Here is a 22,448-nt window from a genome sequence, read left to right on the forward strand (position 1 = left end):
TGTCCCGATGAGGGGGCGCAGCTAGGGGAACGGCTTCTGGTGGTTCTGACGTCTCCGGCCAGTTTGCAGTTTTCCTCTGGAGTTGGAACGGGGCTGGGCTGCTGCTGGCTGTGGGTCTCTGGGGTCTCTGGCTTGCAGTGGGCCTGGGGGTCGGTGTCCCGTTGGTCCTGACGTCTCCGGTGACTGCCACTGTGCTGCTAGCATCGCCGACGTGAAGACAGTGCAAAGCCCCCGCGCCGGTGCAATGAGCGGGGAGCTGGAGAGGGGAGGGAAGGGGTCACACACATGGCCGGGAAGCAGAGGGGTGTAGGTGGGGTGAAACTGAAGGGAGCGACAATCTGCTGCTGCCTGCACGCTGAGTTAAAAAGTTCCCACGCAAGACTCACGATACACTGTGTATCGTGAGTCTACCGTGGGAACTTTTTAACTCAGCGGGCAGGCAGCAGCAGATTGTCAATTATTAACCCTCCCGCGCAATATACCCTCACCTTCTCTTTTATGAATGGGGATTTAGTTCCCCTTTCTTCGAGGACCGACCGGAGGTTCCGCTGTCACCTCTGCGGGCAGCCCTCGGTGAACGTTTTCAAGGACCTTTCTTCAAGGACCGAAAAAAATGTCGCTATTCGGAGGTTTTCGTTATTTGGATCTTCGGATAAAAGGTTGTGCACCTGTACTCGTTTTACTCATCGGTCCATGAAACATATTCACGAATTGACTATTTTTTGGTAGACATGAAATTAATTCCGTATACAATTTACCCTAAATATCATAATAGTATTATTTCTGATCACTCCCGGTTAACTTTTTTAATTAAAAGTAGAAGGAATGATGGATAAAAAAGCATTTTGGAGGTTTAACCCCCAAATTCTAAACAAGCCACAAGGTAATACATATTTAAAACAACAGATGAAATTCTTCTTCGAGACTAATGATACAATAGGTATTTCACCTTTGTTATTATGGGAAACTTTCAAGGCATTTATCAGAGAAGTTATAATTTCATGTCAAGCCTTCCAAAATAAAAAGAATAATATAGAACAATTGCAGTTAGAACAAGAAATTAAACAATCACCTAGACAATGCCAAAGACCCAATCATAGACAAACACAATAAGATAACTTTATTGAAATTTAAATTAAATAAAATCTTATCGGCAAGAGTAATAAGATTATTTCAAATTACAAAACAGGAAAACTTTGAATTTGGCGATAAACCACATAAACTTTTACCACGTCAGCTGAAAAAACGAGAAAAGGAAAATGCAATTACAAAAATTAAATCAGATAAGGGTGAATTATTAACATACCTAAAGTTATTAATAAAAGATTTGTTCAATTTTATCAAAATTTATATACATCTAAAACCGTAGCAGATAACATTAAAATTACAAATTTCTTAGATAAGTGAAACCTTCCAAAACTTACGTTGTTGGAACAAGAGGAGTTAGGAGCTCAGATTAGGGGGCTGAGCACGCAGCCTTGAGGTGCTCCCGTGCTGATTGTTTTCGAGGCCGACACATACAGTGAAGGGGGCGCTGTTCTGGCGGCAGCCATGGCAGCAGCGCGTCAGCCTTTCAATTTTATTTTTTATTTTTAGTATGTTTTAAAGTGTGTATTTAGTGGGGGTTTTTGTGTTTTGTGTGGGGGGTGGTGTGGGTGGTGTAAGGGGGAAACCGCTTCGGTCGCCTCCTCCATGGAGAGGCGACTTTTTCCATGTCGCCTCCCCCGTGGCCTACCATCAAGGATCGGCGAGGTCTTTCCCGAGACGTGCCCGGGGCTTCAGTGGCAGGCTCGGCGTGGACTCGGCGTGGAGCGGGTGAGCCCTCGCTGTGGCTCGCCGGAGGGGAGTGCTCCGTTTCGCTGGCCCGGGGCTGCCGGCAGCCTGAAGTCGCAGCCTGAAGCCGCGGTCTGTAGAGTTCCAGCTGCTGCGGCGTCTACAGCCTGGGATCCCTCGTGGGGGACCGGGGGGAAGAAGAAGCCGCCATTGCCGGCCCGCGGACAACTTCTACCGCGGGCCCGGCATGGACTTACCATCACCCCTGGAGGGGAGCTTCGACCGCCGGCCCTGCAGTCTACGCTGCTTCTGGCTGCGGCGGGGACTTTAAATCTCAACCGCCGGCCTGCGGCCTACACAATCTTGAAGCCGCGGTCTCCGGTGAGGAAAGACCGATCCTGGACTGGACTCTGGACTCTGGTCTTGTCCACGGAGGGGGGGAAATGGAGGAGGACGGCCAAAACATTTTGTGCCTTCCACCACAGTGATGAATGCTGTGGTGGATGTTTATGTTACATGTTGTGTCCTGTTTATGCATTTTATTATTTTGTTAACCCATCTTTATGCTTTGTATGGAACTGATTTTTAAATTATGTAAAGCACTTTGGGGTCAATAAAAATTGACTATAAATGTGCTATATAAATAAACATTATTATTATATTATTATTTCTACCAATATGAACAGACTGTGGTCTGTGAATGAGGAAGTCGAGGATCCAATTGCAGAGGGATGCACAGCGACCCAGTTCTGCGAGCTTGGAGGGGATGATTGTATTAAATGCCGAGCTGTAATCGATGAATAACAGCCTGACATATGAGTTTTTGTTGTCCAAGTGGTCCAGAGTGGAGCCCCTGCTATTTGCCCTGGTGATAGAGCCTCTAGCAGAAAGTCTAAGAAACCATCCGAATATTCGGGGATATAATACCAAAGACTCAAATAATAAAATTTCACTATACGCAGACGACGTATTATTATACATTACAAACTCGCAACTCAGTATACTAAATATACAAAATTTAATAGAGGAATTTGGCTCCTTTTCAGGAGAAGAAGAAGTAGAAAGAGACGAAAAAGAGAAAAGAAAAAAATTTGAAATGTATTAACTTTTCAGGATACAGAATAAATTGGAATAAAAGTGAAATTATGATGTTAAAACCCCAAGATTCGACACACCTGTTCAAATTTCCATTTAAAATTGCCACAGAAAAATGTAAGTATTTGGGTATCCAAATTACTAGAAAATATAAATCACTATTTAATGCAAATTATAATGCCTTTACTGACTAAATTAAATGCGTCGATAAAATTCTGGAAAACATTACCGATGTCTTTAATAGGTAGAATAAATGCTATAAAAATGATTTTTCTACCACAAATATTATATGTATTTCAATCAATACCAATATACTTATCAAAAAATGTCTTAAAAAATTAGACTACAATATTACAAACTTCATATGGTACAAATTGCACAGAATTCGTGGAAAACACCTGTGTAAACCTAAAGAATTAGGGGGACTGACACTTCTGAACTTTTTATACTACTACTGGGCAGTACATATTAAAAATATATTTTTTTGATTGGACAGTTTTGCCCAACAGGCAGAATGGATAAGAATGGAGAAAGAGGACTGTTCTCCTTTTAATATAGGAGCGATCCTCTTCTCCCGATCAAATTAAACAGCACAATATACAAGAAGAACCCAATTATCCAGAATACAATTTGAATTTGGAAACAAATAAAACTAACTTTGAAATTAAGAAACTTATCGCTTCTATCTCCAATAATAAATAATCCCTCATTTAAACCATCTCTCACTGACAAAACGTATACCTATTGGGAAAGATTAGGAATTAAAAGGATTGGAGACTTGTATGAAATGGGAAATGTTTTATCATTTCAACAATTACAATTAAAATACAACTTGAAAAATAACCAATACTTGAAATACCTTCAAATTAGAGACTATTTGAAAAAAACATATACAAGGATATCAAAGTCTAACTCTAGATTTATTAGATGAAGCAATGAATATTAAGTCAGATTCATGTAATTTAATATCATACATATATAATATAATTTTAAATATAGAATCACCATCGACAGAGGCAATCAGAGCAGATTGGGAACTAGAACTATAGATAAAAATTTCGAAAGAAACATGGGAAAAACACCTGATATATATATACATAAATGTTCGATTAATGCAAAACATACTTTAAAATCAATTAAAAAATTTTACATAGATTATAATACTCGAAAACAAGATTGAATAAAATCTATCCAAATATCTCTCCCATCTGTGATAAATACTTATCTGAGAATGCCACTATAAAACACTCTTTTGTCTCCTGTATCAAACTTTACACATTTTGGAATGAAATTTTTGAAAGTTTTACAAAACTATTTGATAGAAGACTTGAACCTTATACAGAAATGATTATCTTTGGATCAATCTCTTTCTCTTTCTACTTCTTCTTTCGGCCTATCTTTCCATCTCAAACACCACATGCCAATCTCCTCTTTTCTACTCTTTTCTTCCTTATTCCTGTTTTATTATTAAAAAATAAAATAAGAAAAAAGTTTGATTAAAGATAGTCCGCGGATCACCAATGAGGTAGATGGGAGGTCTGGACTGCTCTCTAGTTGGTGAGAGGACGGTTCCATTATCTGATAACAGCTGGGAAGAAACTGTCCCTGAATCTGGAGATGTGTGTTTTCTCATTTCTGTACCTCTTGCCTGATGGGAGAGGGGAGAAGAAGGAGTGACCGGGGTGAGACTGGTCCTTGATGATGCTGCTGGCCTTGCCGAGGCAGCGTGAAGTGCAGATGCTGATCTAGGAATACAGGCATCAAATTGCTTGAATATGGTGTCATAGGTACATAAGGTGGTATAGAAGGCCTTTGATAGACTGGCCTTCATCAGTCAGGGTACTGAGTATTGAAGGTGGACACAAAATGCTGGAGTAACTCAGGCAGCATCCCTGGAGAGAAGGAATGGGTGACGTTTCAGGCCAAGACCCTTCAGCAGACTGAGAGTCAGGGGGAAGGGAAACGAGAGATATCGATGGTGATGTAGAGAGATAGAGAATGAATGAATGAAAGATGTGCAAAAAAGTAACGATGATCAATCAATCAATCAATCAATCAACCTTTATTGTCATCTTGCAAAGCAACAGTTGTACAGTGCAAAATGAGAAGGCGTTTCCTAGGGAATACCGGAGCATCGCACATGAAAACACTTAAACATTTCACACATAATAACAGTAAAAACAATCCACTCCCCGATGAAACAGTATAGTTAAAAGCAGGTAAAACAGCAACAATAAAATACAGTAAAAACAGTCATTAAAATGTCCAGGGCAGCTGATTTGAGTGGCCAGTGCCAGAGTTATTAAATTGTCAGTGCAAAGCAGCAGAATCAGGTGGGGTGACTGTTGTGCAGCCTCACAGCCTGTAGCAGGAAGCTGTTTAGCAGTCTGGTAGTCCGGGCTTTAATGCTACGGTATCTCTTGCCTGATGGCAGGAGATCCAGGTGTGTGTGTGGAGGGGGTGCAGTTTGTCCTTAGCAATTCTCAGAGGTTTTTTCAGACAGCGGCTCAGGAACAGTTCTTGTACCGAGGGTAGGGAGACGCCAATGATCCTCTCTGCTCCCCTCACTACCCTCTGCAGAGCCTTCCTGTTCGAGCAGTTGCAGTTGGAGTACCACGTGTTAATGCAGTACGCGAGTACAGACCCCACCCTGTCCCTGTAAAATGTCCTGCGGTTGTTGGTGGGAAGTGAGGCCTGTTTGAGTTTCCTCAGGTAGTGCAATCGCTGATGGGACCATTTGACAATCCCAGTGTTGTTCCTGGACCAGGTGAGACTGTCTGTAATTTGCACTCCGAGGAACTTTATGCTCTCCACTCTCTCCACTGTGGTGCCACTGATGTTGAGGTGTGTGTGTTTTGGCTGCGCCCTCCTGAAGTCGACAATCATCTCCTTTGTTTTGTCGAAGGTAAAGGAAACAGGTCATTGTTAGCTGTTTGCTAAGTATTGAAGTTGGGACGTTATGTTACATTTGTACAAGTCGATGTGGAGGCTGCAATTTGAGTATTGTATTCAATTTGGGACATCCTGTTATCGAAAGGATATAGTGCAGAGAATATTAACAAGGATGAGTATAGAAGTTGGGATGTAATGTTAAAATTGTACAAGGCATTTGTGAGGCCAATTCTGGAGTATGGTGTACAATTTTGGTCGCCTAATTATAGGAAGGATGTCAACAAAATAGAGAGAGTACAGAGGAGCTTTACTAGAATGTTGCCTGGGTTTCAGCAACTAAGTTACAGAGAAAGGTTGAATAAGTTAGGGCTTTATTCTTTGGAGCGCAGAAGGTTAAGGGGGGACTTGATAGAGGTTTTTTAAAATGATGAGAGGGATAGACAGAGTTGACGTGGAAAAGCTTTTCCCACTGAGAGTAGGGAAGATTCAAACAAGGGGACATGACTTGAGAATTAAGGGACTGAAGTTTAGGGGTAACATGAGGGGGAACTTCTTTACTCAGAGAGTGGTAGCTGTGTGGAATGAGCTTCCAGTGGAAGTGGTGGAGGCAGGTTCGTTTTTATCATTTAAAAATAAATTGGATAGTTATATGGATGGGAAGGGAATGGAGGGTTATGGTCTGAGCGCAGGTATATGGGACTAGGGGAGATTATGTGTTCGGCACGGACTAGAAGGGTCGAGATGGCCTGTTTCCGTGCTGTAATTGTTATATGGTTATAAGGATGTTGCCAGGACTCGAGGGCCTGAGCTATAGGGAGCGGTTGGATAGGCTAGGACTTTATTCTTTGGCGCGCAGGAGGCTGAGGGGTGATCTTGTAGCAGTGTATAAAATCATGATGGGAATTGAAGTGTGAATCCACAGAGTCCTTTACCCAGGGGTGGAGAATAAAGAACCAGACGACATCGGTTAAGGTGAGAGGGGAAAGATGCAAGAAGATCCTTAGAGCCAACCTTGTCCACTCAGAGGGTGGTGGGTATGCGGAACGAGCTGCCAGAGGAGGTAGTGAAACACGGTGGTGCTGCAGTAGAGTTACTGCCATACAGCGCTAGGTACCCGGGTTCGATTCTGACCATGGATCCTGTCTGTACGGAGTTTGCATGTTCTCCATGTGCCCATGGTTTTATCCGGGTGCTCCGGTTCTCTCCCGCATTCCAAGGAAGTTTGTAGTTAAATTGGCTTCTGTAAATTGTCCCTAGTGTGTGGGATAGGACTAGTGTACGGCATTGTTGGTCGGCACGGACTCGGTGGGCAGAAGGGCCTGATCCCACATTATTATGGTGTTTACAGAGTACTATGTTTGCATGTGTTACAAGGAACTGCAGATGCTGGTTTACACCAAAGATAGGCACAAGGTGCTGGAGTAATTCAGCGGGTCAGGCAGCATCTCTGGAGAGAAGGAATGGGTGACGTTTAAGATGGGTCTCGACCTGAAATGTCACTGATTCCTTTCCTCCAGAGATGCTGCCTGTCCCCTGAGTTTTTTCCAGCTTTTTGTAAAGTTTACTTTAGGTTAGATAAACTCCGGAAACAGGCCCGTCGGCCCTCTGAGTCCGCGCCGACCAGCGATCCCTGCACACTAACACTATCCTACACACACATTAGGGACAATTTAAACATACACCAAGCCAATTCACCCACAAACCTGTACGTCTTTGGAGTGTGGGAGGAAACCAAATATCTCGGAGACAACCCACGCGGTAACGGGAAGAACGTATAAACTCCGTACAGACAGTACCTGTAGTCTATGTTTACACGTGTGTTCTATGTTTACACACATGTTGTATGTTTACAGACGTGTTCTATGTTTACACGTGTGTTCTATATTTACATGTGTGTTCTATATTTACATGTGTGTTCTATGTTTACACATGTGTTCTATGTTTACACATGTTCTGTGTTTACACGTGTGTTCTGTGTTAACACAAGTGTTCTATGTTAACACATGTGTTCTATGTTTACACATGTGTTCTATGTTTACACATGTTCTATGTTTACACATGTTCTATGTTTACACATGTGTTCTATGTTTACACATGTGTTCTGTGTTTACACATGTTCTGTGTTTACACGTGTGTTCTGTGTTAACACATGTGTTCTATGTTTACACATGTGTTCTATGTTTACACATGTTCTATGTTTACACGTGTGTTCTAAGTTTACACATGTGCAGTGCTGTTGCAAGTAAGAATGTCATTGTAATATATATATACAATATATATTGACATATATTGGCAGTACGGGATATATGGCAATAAAACGTTCTTGCCTCTTGAACCACTAAATGCTTTGATGAGATGGATACTTACGATGTCGTGCCACAATGTAGATTGAGAAGATCATCGCTCCTACAGTGGTTACTGCAAGGAATGTACCCCAGCTTAGATAGCGGCTGTGGCAACCTTGACCTGAAACGTATAAGAGTGAACTCACACTAGTGTATTCACACCGAGTTTTTCCACTCCCATTCACATTTTAGAAACGGAAAACAGGTGCAGGTCTCTGTAGCTCAGACACGCTAGACCTGGCAACATCCTTGTAAATCTTTTCTGTACCCATTCCAGCTTGACAACATCTTCCCTATAACACGGTGCCCAGAACTGAACACAATACTCTATATGCAGTCTTATACAACAGCAACATGACCTCCCAACTTCTATATTCAATACTCTGACTGATGAAGGCCAATGTGCCAAACGCCTTTTTGACCACCTTATCGACCTGTGCCTCCACCTTCAAGGAACCATGCACCTGCACTCCTAGATCCCTCTGCTCTACAACACTACCCAGAGCCCTACCATTCACTGTGTAGGTCCCGCCCTTGTTAGACTTCCCAAAAATGCAACACCTCAAAGTTAGGCAGTTGTACAGGGCCCTAGTGAGACCACACCTCAGATTCAGATTCAGATTCAATTTTAATTGTCATTGTCAGTGTACAGTACAGAGACAACGAAATGCATTTAGCATCTCCCTTGAAGAGCGACATGGCAAACGATTTGAATAAATAAATAATAAGTGTCCCGGGGGGGGGGGGGGGGGGGGGGGGGGGGGGGGGGGGGGGGGGGGGGGGGGGTGGTGATTGGCAGTCACCGAGGTACGTTGTTGAGTAGAGTGACAGCCGCCGGAAAGAAGCTGTTCCTCGACCTGCTGGTTCGGCAACGGAGAGACCTGTAGCGCCTCCCGGATGGTAGGAGGGTAAACAGTCCATGGTTGGGGTGAGAGCAGTCCTTGGCGATGCTGAGCGCCCTCCGCAGACAGCGCTTGCTTTGGACAGACTCAATGGAGGGGAGCGTGGAACCGGTGATGCGTTGGGCAATTTTCACCACCCTCTGCAATGCCTTCCGGTCGGAGACAGAGTAGTTGCCATACCATACTGTGATGCAGTTGGTAAGGATGCTCTCGATGGTGCAGCTGGAGTATTGTGTGCAGTTTTGGTCCCCTAATTTAAGGAAGGGCATTCTTGCTATTGATGGAGTGCAGCGTAGGTTTACAAGGTTAATTCCCGGGATGGTGGGACTGTCATATGCTGAGAGAATGGAGCGGCTGGTCTTGTACACTCTGGAGTTTAGAAGGATGAGAGGAGATCTCAATGAAACATATAAGATTCTTAAGGTGCACAAAATGCTGGAGAAACTCAGCGGGTGAAGCAGCATCTATGTAGCGAAGGAAATAGGTGACGTTTCGGGTCAAAACCCTTCTTCAGACTGATTGGGGGTGGGGGAAGAAGGAAGGAAAAGGGGAGGAGGAGGAGCCCGAGGGCGGGCGGATAGGAGGGTGGGAGGAGACAGCTCGAGGGTTAAGGAAGGGGAGGAGACAGCAAGGGCTAGCAAAACTGAGAGAATTCAATGTTCATGCCCCCAGGATGCAGACTCCCCAGGCGGAATATGAGGTGCTGTTCCTCCAATTTCCGGTGTTGATCACTCTGGCAATGGAGGAGACCTAGGACAGAGAGGTCGGATTGGGAATGGGAGGCGGAGTTGAAGTGCTGAGCCACCGGGAGTTCAGGTAGGTTATTGCGGACTGAGCGGAGGTGTTGGGCGAAACGATCGCCCAACCTCCACTTGGTCTCCCCGATGTAAATCAGCTGACATCTAGAGCAGCGGATGCAGTAGATGAGGTTGGAGGAGATACAGGTGAACCTTTGTCGCACCTGGAACGACTGCTTGGGTCCTTGAATGGAGTCGAGGGGGGAGGTGAAGGGACAGGTGTTGCATTTCTTGCGGTTGCAACGGAAAGTGCCCGGGGAGGGGGTGGTACGGGAGGGAAGGGAAGAATTGACAAGGGAGTTGCGGAGGGAGCGGTCTTTGAGGAAGGCAGACATAGAGGGGGATGGGAAGATGTGGCGAGTGGCGGGGTCACGTTGGAGGTGGCGGAAGTGGCGGAGGATTATGTGTTGTATTTGCCGGCTGGTGGGGTGAAAGGTGAGGACTAGGGGGACTCTGCCCTTGTTGCGAGTACGGGGATGGGGAGAGAGAGCAGTGTTACGGGGTATGGATGAGACCCTGGTGCAAGCCTCATTAAGATTCTTAAGGGTTTGGACACGCAAGAGGCAAGAAACATGTTCCCGATGTTGGGGGGAGTCTAGAACCAGGGGACACAGTTTAAGAATAGGGGGTAAACCATTTAGAACAGAGACGAGGAAACATTTTTTCTCACAGAGAGTGGCGAGTCTGTGGAATTCTCCACCTCAGTGGGCGGTGGAGGCTGGTTCTCTGGATACTTTCAAGAGAGTGCTAGATAGGGCTCTTAAAGATAGCGGAGTCAGGGGATATGGGGAGAAGGCAGGAACGGGGTACTGATTGGGGATGATCAGCCATGATCACATTGAATGGCGGTGCTGGCTCGAAGGGCCGAATGGCCTACTCCTGCACCTGTTGTCTATTGTCTTCTCGGTCGCCCGGACAAACTCCTCCCAGCTCGTGATATTGGCGATGGCGAATCCTTGCACCGCACAGCCACACAGGGACTATTATTGTTTGATAGTTTCGTATACAACATATATATTGGGACACACACAGTGACACAGCAACTCTGCAGCTTGTGGCGCCATCTTGTGGTGAGGAACTTTAGTTTAGTTTAGTTTAGAGATACAGCGTGAAAACAGGCCCTTCGGCCCACCTGGTCTGCACCGATTAGTGATCCCCGCACATTAATACTATCCTACACACACACACTAGGGACAATTTACACTTGTACACAGCCAATTAACTTCCAAACCTGCACGCCTTTGGAGTGTGGGAGGAAACCGAGTTCTTGGAGAAAACCCACGCGGGTCACGGAGAGAACGTACAAACTCCGTACAGACAGCACCCGTAGTCGGGATCGAACCTGGGTCTCTGGTGCTGGTACACATACACCAAGCCAATCTGGTGCAGACTCGGAGGGTCGAAGGGCCTGTTTCCGCGCTGTATCTCTGAACTAAACTAAAAAAAACTAAAATATGCTCGGAACTCAGAGGATAATGCTGTTAGGAATTACAAAGAAAGTTAACTCACTCATCTGTCCAAATGTTTCCTTCAACTCAATGATTGAAGTTGGGATCACAATGGTTTGACTAAATTCCAGTAAAATCTTGAAACCTGCGAGATAGAAATGGAGGCATGATTTGGAGAATATAGTTTCATTATTCACCGTAAACATTTGATGTACTAAAATGAGCCCTTCCTTACCTGTCAACTCGACACAGTTTAAAACACTGGGATGCTGCAACTTCGGAATGGTCATCAGTGCCATTATGGTCAAGAACAGGGCAGACACAATGTACAAAGACCCTGTTATTACAGTGAATGTACCTGGAGCAAAGAGACAAAAGCTGTGAAAAGTACAGGTGGCGCAGCGGTAGAGCTACTGCCTTACAGCGCTCGCAGCGCCAGAGACCCGGGTTCGATCCAGACCACGGGTGCTTATCTGTACACAGTTTATACCTTCTCACCGCGACCTGTGTGGGTTTTCTCCGAGATCTCCGGTTTCCTTCCACACTCCAAAGACGTATGTAGAAAAATAGAAAATAGGTGTGGGAGTAGGCCATTCGGCCCTTCGTGCAAGCACCGCTATTAAATATGATCATGGCTGATCATATAACCATATAACCATATAACAATTACAGCACGGAAACAGGCCATCTCGGCCCTACAAGTCCGTGCCGAACAAATTTTTTTTCCCCCTTTGTCCCACCTACCTGCACTCATACCATAACCCTCCATTCCCTTATCATCCATATGCCTATCCAATTTATTTTTAAATGATACCAATGAACCTGCCTCCACCACTTCCACTGGAAGCTCATTCCACACCGCTACCACTCTCTGAGTAAAGAAGTTCCCCCTCATATTACCCCTAAACTTCTGTCCCTTAATTCTGAAGTCATGTCCTCTTGTTTGAATCTTCCCTATTCTCAAAGGGAAAAGCTTGTCCACATCAACTCTGTCTATCCCTCTCATCATTTTAAAGACCTCTATCAGGTCCTCCCTTAACCTTCTGCGCTCCAGAGAATAAGGACCTAACTTATTCAACCTATCTCTGTAACTTAGTTGTTGATCATCCAAAATCAGTACCCCGTTCCTGCTTTTTCCCCATATCCCTTGATTTCTTTATGGGTTGGGAGGTTTATTCGGGTGTGGGAATCTGTGGAATTCTTTGCCACAGACGGCTGTGGAGGCAAAGTCAGTGGATCTATTTAAGGCAGAGATTGATAGATTCTTGATTAGTACGGGTGTCGGGTTATGGGGAGAAGGCAGGAGGATGGGGTTAGGAGGGAGAGATAGATCAACCATGATAGAGTAGACTTGATGGGCCGAATGGCCTAATTCTGCTCCTATCACTTATGATCTTATGAACTGGCTTGGTGTAAATGTAAAATTGCTCCTTGTTTGGGTAGGATAGTGTCAGTGTGCAGGGATCGCTGGTTGGTGGGGACTTGCTGGGCCGAACGGCCTGTTTCCGTGCTGTATATCTAAACTAAACTAAACTCAGCGGGTCAGGCAACATCTGAAGAGGGAATGGATAGACAAGGGAATATTGAACCTGAACTGATTATTTAATCTGAATATTTTTCCCCTCAGTCTGAAGAAGAATCCCAACCCTATCCATGTTTAGATCAGTTTAGAGATACAGCACGGAAACAGGCCCTTCGGCCCACTGAGTCCACACCGACCATCGATCAACCGTTCACACACTAGTTCTACATTATCCCACTTTCTCATCCACTCCCTACACACAAGGAGGCAATTTATAGAGGGCCGTTTAATCTACAAACCCGCACGTCCTTGAGATGTGGGAGGAAACCGTAGAAATCCCACGTGGTCACAGGGAGAACATGCAAACTCCACACAGACAGCACCCGAGGTCAGGATTGAAGCCGGGTCTCTGACTCTGCAAGACACCAATCCTTTTTCTCTATAGACGCTGCCTGCTGCAAGAATTGCACAAGTATATTTCCGACAGGACACCCTGTCTCCACGTCCGCCTGCAGAGGGCAGCAGTGCTCTGCAAATAACCCACTGTTATAGAGTTAAGAGTCATGAGTGCTTTATTATCATATGACCCAGACAGGACAATGAAATTCTTACTTGCAGCAGAACATCAGAGTGATACAGTATGGGAACAGCCCTTTGACCCAACTTGCCCACACCAGCCAACATGTCCCAGCAACACTAGTCCCACTTATCTGCGCTTGGTCCATATCCCTCCAAACCTGTCCTATCCATGTATCTGTCTAACTGCTTCTTAAACATCGGGATAGTCCCAGCCTCAACTACCTCCTCAGGCAATTTGTTCCATACACCCACCGCCCTTTGTGTGAAAATGTTACCCCTCAGATTCCCATTAAATCTTTCCCCCTTCACCTTAAACCTATGTCCTCTGGTCCTCGATTCCCCTACTCTGGGCAATAGACTCTGTGCATCTATTCCTCTCATGATTTTAAACACCTCAATAAGATCACCCCCTCATCCTCCTGCGCTCCAAGGAATAAAGTCCCAGCCTGCTCAACCTCTCCCTATAGCTCACACCCTCTAGTCCTGGCAACATCCTCGTCAATCTTCTCTGTAACCTTTCCAGCTTGACAACGCTTGTTGGAAATTATTCTGAATACTCCAAAATGTACTGCATTTCTCCCATGAAATAGTTAAGGGCCTGTCCCACTTACACGATTTTTTGGCAAATTGCTGGCACCCCTCATAGTCGCAGCAAGTCACCGAAATTTTTCAACATGTTGAAAACCAGCGGCAACAAGTAAAAGGTACAACTCTTTGGACGACTACTCAATTGAACATTTTCGGCGATCTGCTGCGACTATGATGGGTGCCGGCAAGTAGCGGAAAAAATCGCGTAAGTGGTACAGGCCTCATTAGTTTATTCCATTCTGTAAACATTATAATCCCATTTGAAACTATCACGCCTTTGTTCCATGAGGCACAGTTTCTGAATGTATACATTCCACAGCTTACAGAGTGGTACATCCTTTATAGAGCCACAAGTTTGACAAGTTATAGGAGCAGAATGAGGCCATTTGGCCGACCACGCTAGAATTGCTATCACTCTTAGGCTTGTACACGCTAGAATTTAGAAGATTGAGGGGGGATCTTATAGAAACTTACAAAATTCTTAAGGGGTTGGACAGGCTAGATGCAGGAAGATTATTCCCGATGTTGGGGAAATCCAGAACAAGGGGTCACAGCTTAAGGATAAGAGGGAAGTCTTTTAGGACCGAGATGAGAAAATCATTTTTTACACAGAGAGTGGTGAATCTGTGGAATTCTCTGCCACAGAAGGTAGTTGAGGCCACAGTTCATTTGTTATATTCAAGAGGGAGTTAGATGTGGCCCTTGTGGCTAAAGGGATCAGGGGGTATGGAGAGAAGGCAGGTATGGGATACTGAGTTGGATGATCAGCCATGATCATATTGAATGGCGGTGCAGGCTCGAAGGGCCGAATGGCCTACTCCGGCACCTATCTTCTATGTTTCTATAAAGTCTAGTCCGCAATTCAATCATTGCTGATCTATCTCACCCTCTCAAGGGCAGTCACGGTGGCGCAGCTGTAGAGTTGTTGCCTTACAGGGAATGCAGCGCCAGAGACCCGGGTTCGATCCCAACTACGGCTGCTGTCTGTACGGAGTTTGTACGTTCTCCCCGTGACCTGCGTGGGTTTTCTCCGAGATCTTCGGTTTCCTCCCACATTCTAAAGATGAGAATATGCAGAACTGGGGATGGTCTAAGATTCTGTTTTTGAAGATCAGAGGCTGATTGGAGATAAGTTTCACTTTTCTTGCTGTGACATCATCATTTTTGTAAAACATGTGATGTTCGATGCCATTGTGATTGGCTAAGATGTATTATGCTGAGCAAAGATCTTCTTTGATGCTGAGTATTGGGTGGAAAGATTGTCCCCACCTATATAACCATGTGATTCTGTAGTGATTGGTCTAGAATTACTGCCCATTGGAAGTTACCTCCCACTGTATCAACTATATATACAGTGGCTTGCAAAAGTTTTCATACCCCTTGAACTTTTCCACATGTTGTCACGTTACAACCACAAACGTAAATGTATTTTATTGGGAGTTTATGTGATAGACCAACACAAAGTGGTGCATAATTGTGAAGTGGAAGGAAAATGATACATGGTTTTCAAATATTTTTACAAATAAAAAACTGAAAAGTGTGGCGTGCAAAAGTATTCAGCCCCCTTTACTCTGATACCCCTAAATAAAATCCAGTGCAACCAATTGCCTTCAGAAGTCACCTAATTAGTAAATAGAGTCCACTTGTGGGTAATCTAATCTCAGTATAAATACAGCTGTTCTGTGAAGGCCTCAGAGGTTTGTTAGAGAACATTAGTGAACAAACAGCATCATGAAGCCCAAGGAACACGCCAGACAGGTCAGGGATAAAGTTGTGGAGAAGTTTAAAGCAGGGTTAGGTTATAAAAAAATATCCCAAGCTTTGAACATCTCACAGAGCACTGTTCAATCCATCATCCGAAAATGGAAAGAGTATGGCACAACTGCAAACCTACCAAGACATGGCCGTCCACCTAAACTGACAGGCCGGGCAAGGAGAGCATTGATCAGAGAAGCAACCAAGAGGCCCATGGTAACTCTGGAGGAGCTGCAGAGATCCACAGCTCAGGTGGGAGAATCTGTCCACAGGACAACTATTAGTCGTGCACTCCACAAATCGAGCCTTTATGGAAGAGTGGCAAGAAGAAAGCCATTGTTGAAAAAAAGCCATAAGAAGTCCTGTTTGCAGTTTGCCACAAGCCATGTGGGGGACACAGCAAACATGTGGAGGGAGGTGCTCTGGTCAGATGAGACCAAAATTGAAGTTTTTGGCCTAAATGCAAAACGCTATGTGTGGCGGAAAACTAACACTGCACATCACCCTGAACACACCATCCCCACTGTGAAACATGGTGGTGGCAGCATCATGCTGTGGGGATGCTTTTCTTCAGCAGGGACAGGGAAGCTGGTCAGAGTTGATGGGAAGATGGATGGAGCCAAATACAGGGCAATCTTGGAAGAAAACCTGTTAGAGTCTGCAAAAGGCTTGAGAATGTAGCGGAGGTTCACCTTCCAGCAGGACAACGACCCTAAACATACAGCCAGAGCTACAATGGAATGGTTTAGATCAAAGCATATTCATGTGTTAGAATGGCCCAGTCAAAGTCCAGACCTAAATCCAATTGAGAATCTCTGGCAAGACTTGAAAATTGCTTTTCATAGACGCTCTCCATCCAATCTGACTGAGCTTGAGCTATTTTGCAAAGAAGAATGGGCAAAAATATCCGTCTCTAGATGTGCAAAGCTGGTAGAGACATACCCCAAAAGACTTGCAGCTGTAATTGCAGCGAAAGGTGGTTCTACAAAGTATTGACTCAGGGGGGCTGAATACTTTTGCACGCCACACTTTTCAGTTTTTAATTTGTAAAAAAATGTGAAAACCATGTATCATTTTCCTTCCACTTCACAATTATGCACCACTTTGTGTTGGTCTATCACATAAAATCCCAATAAAATACATTTACGTTTGTGGTTGTAACGTGAGAAAATGTGGAAAAGTTCAAGGGGTATGAAAACTTTTGCAAGCCACTGTATATATATATATTTGCTCATTCCTTTGTTTCTCTGTGATTGTAGTGGGAGAGCTTCCTAGAGCAGGGCAGAGGATCAAGGTAACCTGGGTGAAATAAAGGATATTTAAAGTATTTTAGTCGGTGTTTCACTGAACGGACTAAGGGGGAAATACCGGAATTATCAAAGAGGTACAGGTTTGTCGGTTAATTGGCTTGGTAAATGTAATAATTGTCCCTTGTGGATGTCGGATAGGTTTAATGTGCGGGGATCGCTGGTGTCAGGGGTTGTGGGGAGAAGGCAGGAGAATGGGGTTGAGAGGGAAAGATAAATCAGCCACGATTGAGTGGGAGAGTAGACCTGATGGGCTGAATGGCCTCATTTTGCTCCTATAACTTGTGAACTTATGGCTTTATAAAAGGTTTACCACTCTCCAAATCAAACTCATTTAACTCATTTTAGGTCAGGGGCAAAATGCGACTTCATGTGGCCAGATCACACCGTGCATGCACAAATGCAGTCCAATCCTGCACCGGGGACAGCTGCAGCCCGCTCTGGCATCGGGGAAATCATCCCGCAGGCCGCAACAGACCACATGGTGGGCCGGATGGTTTGACACCCCTGTTCTAAGTTGTGAAATGATGGAATGTATACATTCACATGTGGCCAGGACTCGAGGGCGTGAACTAAAGGGAGAGGTTGCGTAGGCTGGGACTTGGGAGCGAATCAGGATGAGGGGTGATCTTATAGAGGTGTATAAGTCAAGTCAAGTCATATTTATTTCTATAGCACATTTAAAAACTAACTCTCGTTGGCCAAAGTGCTTTACATTTGTTATAAGAATAGCACAACAAAACAGACTACACACATATATACATGTAGCCCTCACTCAGTGGATGTCAGGAAAGGCTTGGGAGTATAGATAAGTCTTTAGTGTTGACTTAAAGGAGTCGATGGAGGGGGCTGTTTGTTCTGATGGGAAGGGGGGTTGCTGTTCCACAGTCTAGGGGCTACAACCGCAAAGGCACGGTCGCCCCTGAGCTTATGCCTAGACCGTGGGATATTCAGCAACCCCAAGTCGGCCGATCTGAGGGGCCTGGAGGTGGAGTGGTGGGTGAGAAGACTTTTTGTGTAGGTGGGGACAGGACAAGCCCATTGAGGGCTTTGTAGACATGGAGGAGGGTCTTGAAGTTTATACGGAACCGCACAGGGAGCCAGTGGAGAGAGGCCAGGATCGGGGTGATGTGGTCCCTTTTTCGGGTGCCCGTCAGGAGTCTCGCACACTGTGGCGTTTTGGACCAGTTGCAGGCGGGACAGGGAAGATTGGCTGATGCCAGTGTAAAATCATGAGAGGAATAGATCGGGTAGACGCACCCAGAGTGCGGGAATCGAGGATCGAAGGGCCTGTTCTCTAAATTAAACTAAACTAATTTGCAATGTTGCCGAAGGCAATTAGCTGACAAAAAGCTGCACGTCTGAGGCGATCAGTATCTCGTAAATAAAAGAGTATTTGAGCGCCCACCTTTAATAACGATCCAGGAAATGAGGGCAATGTGGATGATGACAAGAGATGGTGTATTCCAACTGGAGAGCCATGTCAGGAGGTGAAATAATATATTCCGAGATTCTACAGAGAAATGAACAAGAGAGTTAAAACTGTCTGAGAATCCACCTTACCCTGTGGATAACTGATGTACAAGAGATGGGGCAGTGGATCCACAGCAGCACAGGTTACAGGCGAGGTGCAGTTGACCAGATACAATGTATAGACACAATATGCTGGAGTAACTCAGCAGAACAGGCAGCATCTCTGGAGAGAAGGAATATATAAATATATATAAAAAATGTGTAGAAAATAATGACGGGAATAAATGTGAAAGCGAATGGTATGTTAGCTTTCATTGCAAAAGGATTTGAGTATAGGAGCAGGGAAGTTCTACTGCAGTTGTACAGGGTCTTGGTGAGACCACATCTGGAGTATTGCGTACAGTTTTGGTCTCCAAATCTGAGGAAGGACGTCTGAAGAAGGGTTTCGGCCCGAAACGTTGCCTATTTCCTTCGCTCCATAGATGCTGCTGCACCCGCTGAGTTTCTCCAGCTTTTTTCTGTAACCTTCGATTCTCCAGCATCTGCAGTTCCTTCTTAAACACTGAGGAAGGACATTATTGCCATAGAGGGAGTGCAGAGACGGTTCACCAGACTGATTCCTGGGATGTCAGGACTGTCTTATGAAGAAAGACTGGATAGACTTGGTTTATACTCTCTAGAATTTATGAGATTGAGAGGGGATCTTATAGAAACTTACAAAATTCTTAAGGGGTTGGACAGGCTAGATGCAGGAAGATTGTTCCCGATGTTGGGGAAGTCCAGGACAAGGGGTCACAGCTTAAGGATAATTGGGAAATCCTTTAAAACCGAGATGAGAAGAACTTTTTTTCACACAGAGAGTGGTGAATCTCTGGAACTCTCTGCCACAGAGGGTAGTTGAGGCCAGTTCATTGGCTATATTTAAGAGGGAGTTAGATGTGGCCCTTGTGGCTAAGGGGATCAGGGGGTATGGAGAGAAGGCAGGTACGGGATACTGAGTTGGATGATCAGCCATGATCATATTGAATGGCGAATGGTGCAGGCTCGAAGGGCCGAATGGCCTCTACTCCTGCACCTAATTTCTATGTTTCTATGCACAGAATATGCCGCCCAGTAATTGTGGAATCGAGGACCAGAGGACACAGATTCAAGGTGAAGGGTAAAAGATTTAATAGGAATCTGAGGGGTAACTTCTTCACACAAAGGGTGGTGGGTGAATGGAACGACCTGCCAGAGGAGGTAGTTGAGGCTGGAACTAACTAACATTTAAGAAACAGTTAGACAGGTACATGGATAGGACAGGATTTGGAGGGATATGGACCAAACGCAGACAGGTGGGACTGGTGTAGCTGGGACATGTTGGCCGGTGTGGGAAAGTAGGGCTGAAGGGCCTGTTTCCACACTGTATCTATGAATAGGTAATGTTTTGATGTGTAGGAAGGACCTGCAGATGCTACTTTACACCGAAGATAGACAGAAAAAGCTGGAGTAACTCTGCGGGACAGGCAGCATCTCTGGAGAGTTGGAATGGGTGATGTTTCGGGTCGAGACCCTTCTTTAGTCTGAAAGTCGCGGCAAAGGGAAAGGAGAGGCAGAGACAATGACGTGGAGATGAACAAATTAATGAAAGATATGCAAAAAATTTACAATGATAAAGGAAAACAGGCCATTGGTAGCTGCTTGCTAGGTGATAACAAAAAGCTGGTGCGACTTGGGTGGGGGAGGGATGTAATGTTAAAATTGTACAAGGCATTGGTGAGGCCAATTCTGGAGTATGGTGTACAATTTTGGTCGCCTAATTATAGGAAGGATGTCAACAAAATAGAGAGAGTACAGAGGAGATTTACTAGAATGTTGCCTGGGTTTCAGCAACTAAGTTACAGAGATAGGTTGAATAAGTTAGGTCTTTATTCTTTGGAGCGCAGAAGGTTAAGGGGGGACTTGATAGAGGTTTTTAAAATGATGAGAGGGATAGACAGAGTTGACGTGGAAAAGCTTTTCCCATTGAGAGTAGGGAAGATTCAAACAAGGGGACATGACATGAGAATTAAGGGACTGAAGTTTAGGGGTAACATGAGGGGGAACTTCTTTACTCAGAGTGGTGTCTGTGTGGAATGAGCTTCCAGTGAAGGTGGTGGAGGCAGGTTCGTTTTTATCATTTAAAAATAAATTGGATAGTTATATGGATGGGAAGGGAATGGAGGGTTATGGTCTGAGCGCAGGTATATGGGACTAGGGGAGATTATGTGTTCGGCACGGACTAGAAGGGTCGAGATGGCCTGTTTCCGTGCTGTAATTGTTATATGGTTATATGGGATCGAGAGAGAAGGAATGCACGGGTTACTTGAAGTTAGAGACATCTATATTCATACCCCTGGGATGTAAGCTGCCCAAGCAAAATAACCCAGCAGAATGAAGATTGATTTCGCTAACCGTTCAATCATTGCTGATCTATCTTTCCCTCGCAACCCCATTCTCGTGCCTTCTCCCCATAACCATTGACATCCATACCATTCACGAATCCTCCTTAACAATTTGCAATTTTGCACTAAATCAGTTTTAGTTTTTGGGGAAAAAAAGGCCTTACCTTTAGAATGGAGATGAGGAGGGATTTCATTAGCGAATCTGCGGAATTCATTGCCACAGACGGCTGTGGAGGCCACGTCAGTGGATATTCAACAAGCGGAGATTGGCAGATTCTTGGTTAGTGCGGGTGTCAGCGGTTATGGGGAGAAGGCAGGAGAATGACTTACAAAATTCTTAAGGGGTTGGACAGGCTAGATGCAGGAAGATTGTTCCCGATGTTGGGGAAGTCCAGGACAAGGGGTCACAGCTTAAGGATAAGGGGGAAATCCTTTAAAACCGAGATGAGAAGAACTTTTTTCACACAGAGAGTGGTGAATCTCTGGAACTCTCTGCCACAGAGGGTAGTCGAGGCCACAGTTCATTGGCTATATTTAAGAGGGAGTTAGATGTGGCCCTTGTGGCTAAGGGGATCAGGGGGTATGGAGAAAAGGCAGGTACGGGATACTGAGTTGGATGATCAGCCATGATCATATTGAATGGCGGTGCAGGCTCGAAGGGCCGAATCGCCTACTCCTGTACCTAATTTCTATGTTTCTAATGGGGTTAGGAGGGAGAGATAGATCAGCCATGATTGAATGGCGGAGTTGACCTGATGGGCTGAATTGTCCAATTCTGCTCCTCGAATGTATGAACATGAGATGAAGTTTGAAGGGGAACCTGCGTGCTTACATTTTAAGTGTAATTTAAACATTAACACCTACCTGTTTTCGGCGCACACTTATAGACACACAGAAATATCGAGCCAATAAGGGACAAACCAGAATACAACAGTCCCGATGCCCAAACCATCATGCCCACAATCTGCTTTGCGGGAACACCTGGAATTTAAAAAAGTTTAGTTTAGTTTAGAGACCCAGCGTGGAAACATGTCCCTCTGTCCACTGAGTCCGCGCCGACCAGCGATCCCCGCATACAAATACTACCCTACACACACTAGGAACAACTTACAATTTTGACCAAACCTGTGTAGAATGGAACTGCAGATGTTGGTTGAAATCATAGATAGACACAAAAAGCCAGAGTACCTCAGCGGGTCAGGCAGCATCTCTAGAGAGAAGGAATGGCCGATGTTTCAGGGTCCAGACCGTCTGAAGAAGGGCCTCGACCCGAAACGTGGGCGGAAGGGGCCTGTTTCCGCGCTGGATCTCCAAACTGAAAACGATATTAAACTCACCGTAGATTGTCAGGGTGAGGTTTTCCTGGGCGGAGCTGACGGGGTTGCTCGCGATGCAGGTGTAAGTCCCACAGTCGATGCTGGAAGCCCCCGGGATGATGAGGTGCGTGTTCCCGTTCATGAGTTGATGATGTCGGGATATGCCACCTCCATCTTTCCGCCACTGGTACACGTGAGGATTCCCAACCACAGTGCAGCTGAGCTGGACGGCA

The 22,448-nt window shown here is 45.1% G+C and overlaps 1 protein-coding gene across 5 annotated transcripts in view; it reads right to left on the reverse strand.

Annotated features, from left to right (window-relative positions):
* Positions 1 to 3,646: 3,646 nt before the first annotated feature.
* LOC129693342 (uncharacterized) overlaps positions 3,647 to 22,448 on the reverse strand; it is a 23,610-nt gene continuing 4,808 nt past the window's right edge. Inside the window, exons 2-8 of one of the 5 annotated variants that reach the window (XM_055630187.1) lie at positions 22,237 to 22,448; positions 21,764 to 21,880; positions 18,412 to 18,516; positions 11,488 to 11,610; positions 11,314 to 11,397; positions 8,128 to 8,226; positions 3,647 to 4,324 (exon numbers count right to left, since the gene is read on the reverse strand). The exon at positions 22,237 to 22,448 is cut by the window's right edge and continues 49 nt beyond it. In XM_055630187.1, coding sequence (XP_055486162.1) covers positions 4,275 to 4,324; positions 8,128 to 8,226; positions 11,314 to 11,397; positions 11,488 to 11,610; positions 18,412 to 18,516; positions 21,764 to 21,880; positions 22,237 to 22,448 — 790 coding nt within the window. In that variant the 3' untranslated portion in view covers positions 3,647 to 4,274. The other 4 variants (XM_055630184.1, XM_055630186.1, XM_055630185.1 and 1 more) reach the window with 4 other exon arrangements.

The sequence above is a fragment of the Leucoraja erinacea genome, unplaced genomic scaffold (genome assembly GCF_028641065.1).
Source record: "Leucoraja erinacea ecotype New England unplaced genomic scaffold, Leri_hhj_1 Leri_266S, whole genome shotgun sequence".
Classification (NCBI taxonomy): Eukaryota; Metazoa; Chordata; class Chondrichthyes; order Rajiformes; family Rajidae; genus Leucoraja; species Leucoraja erinaceus.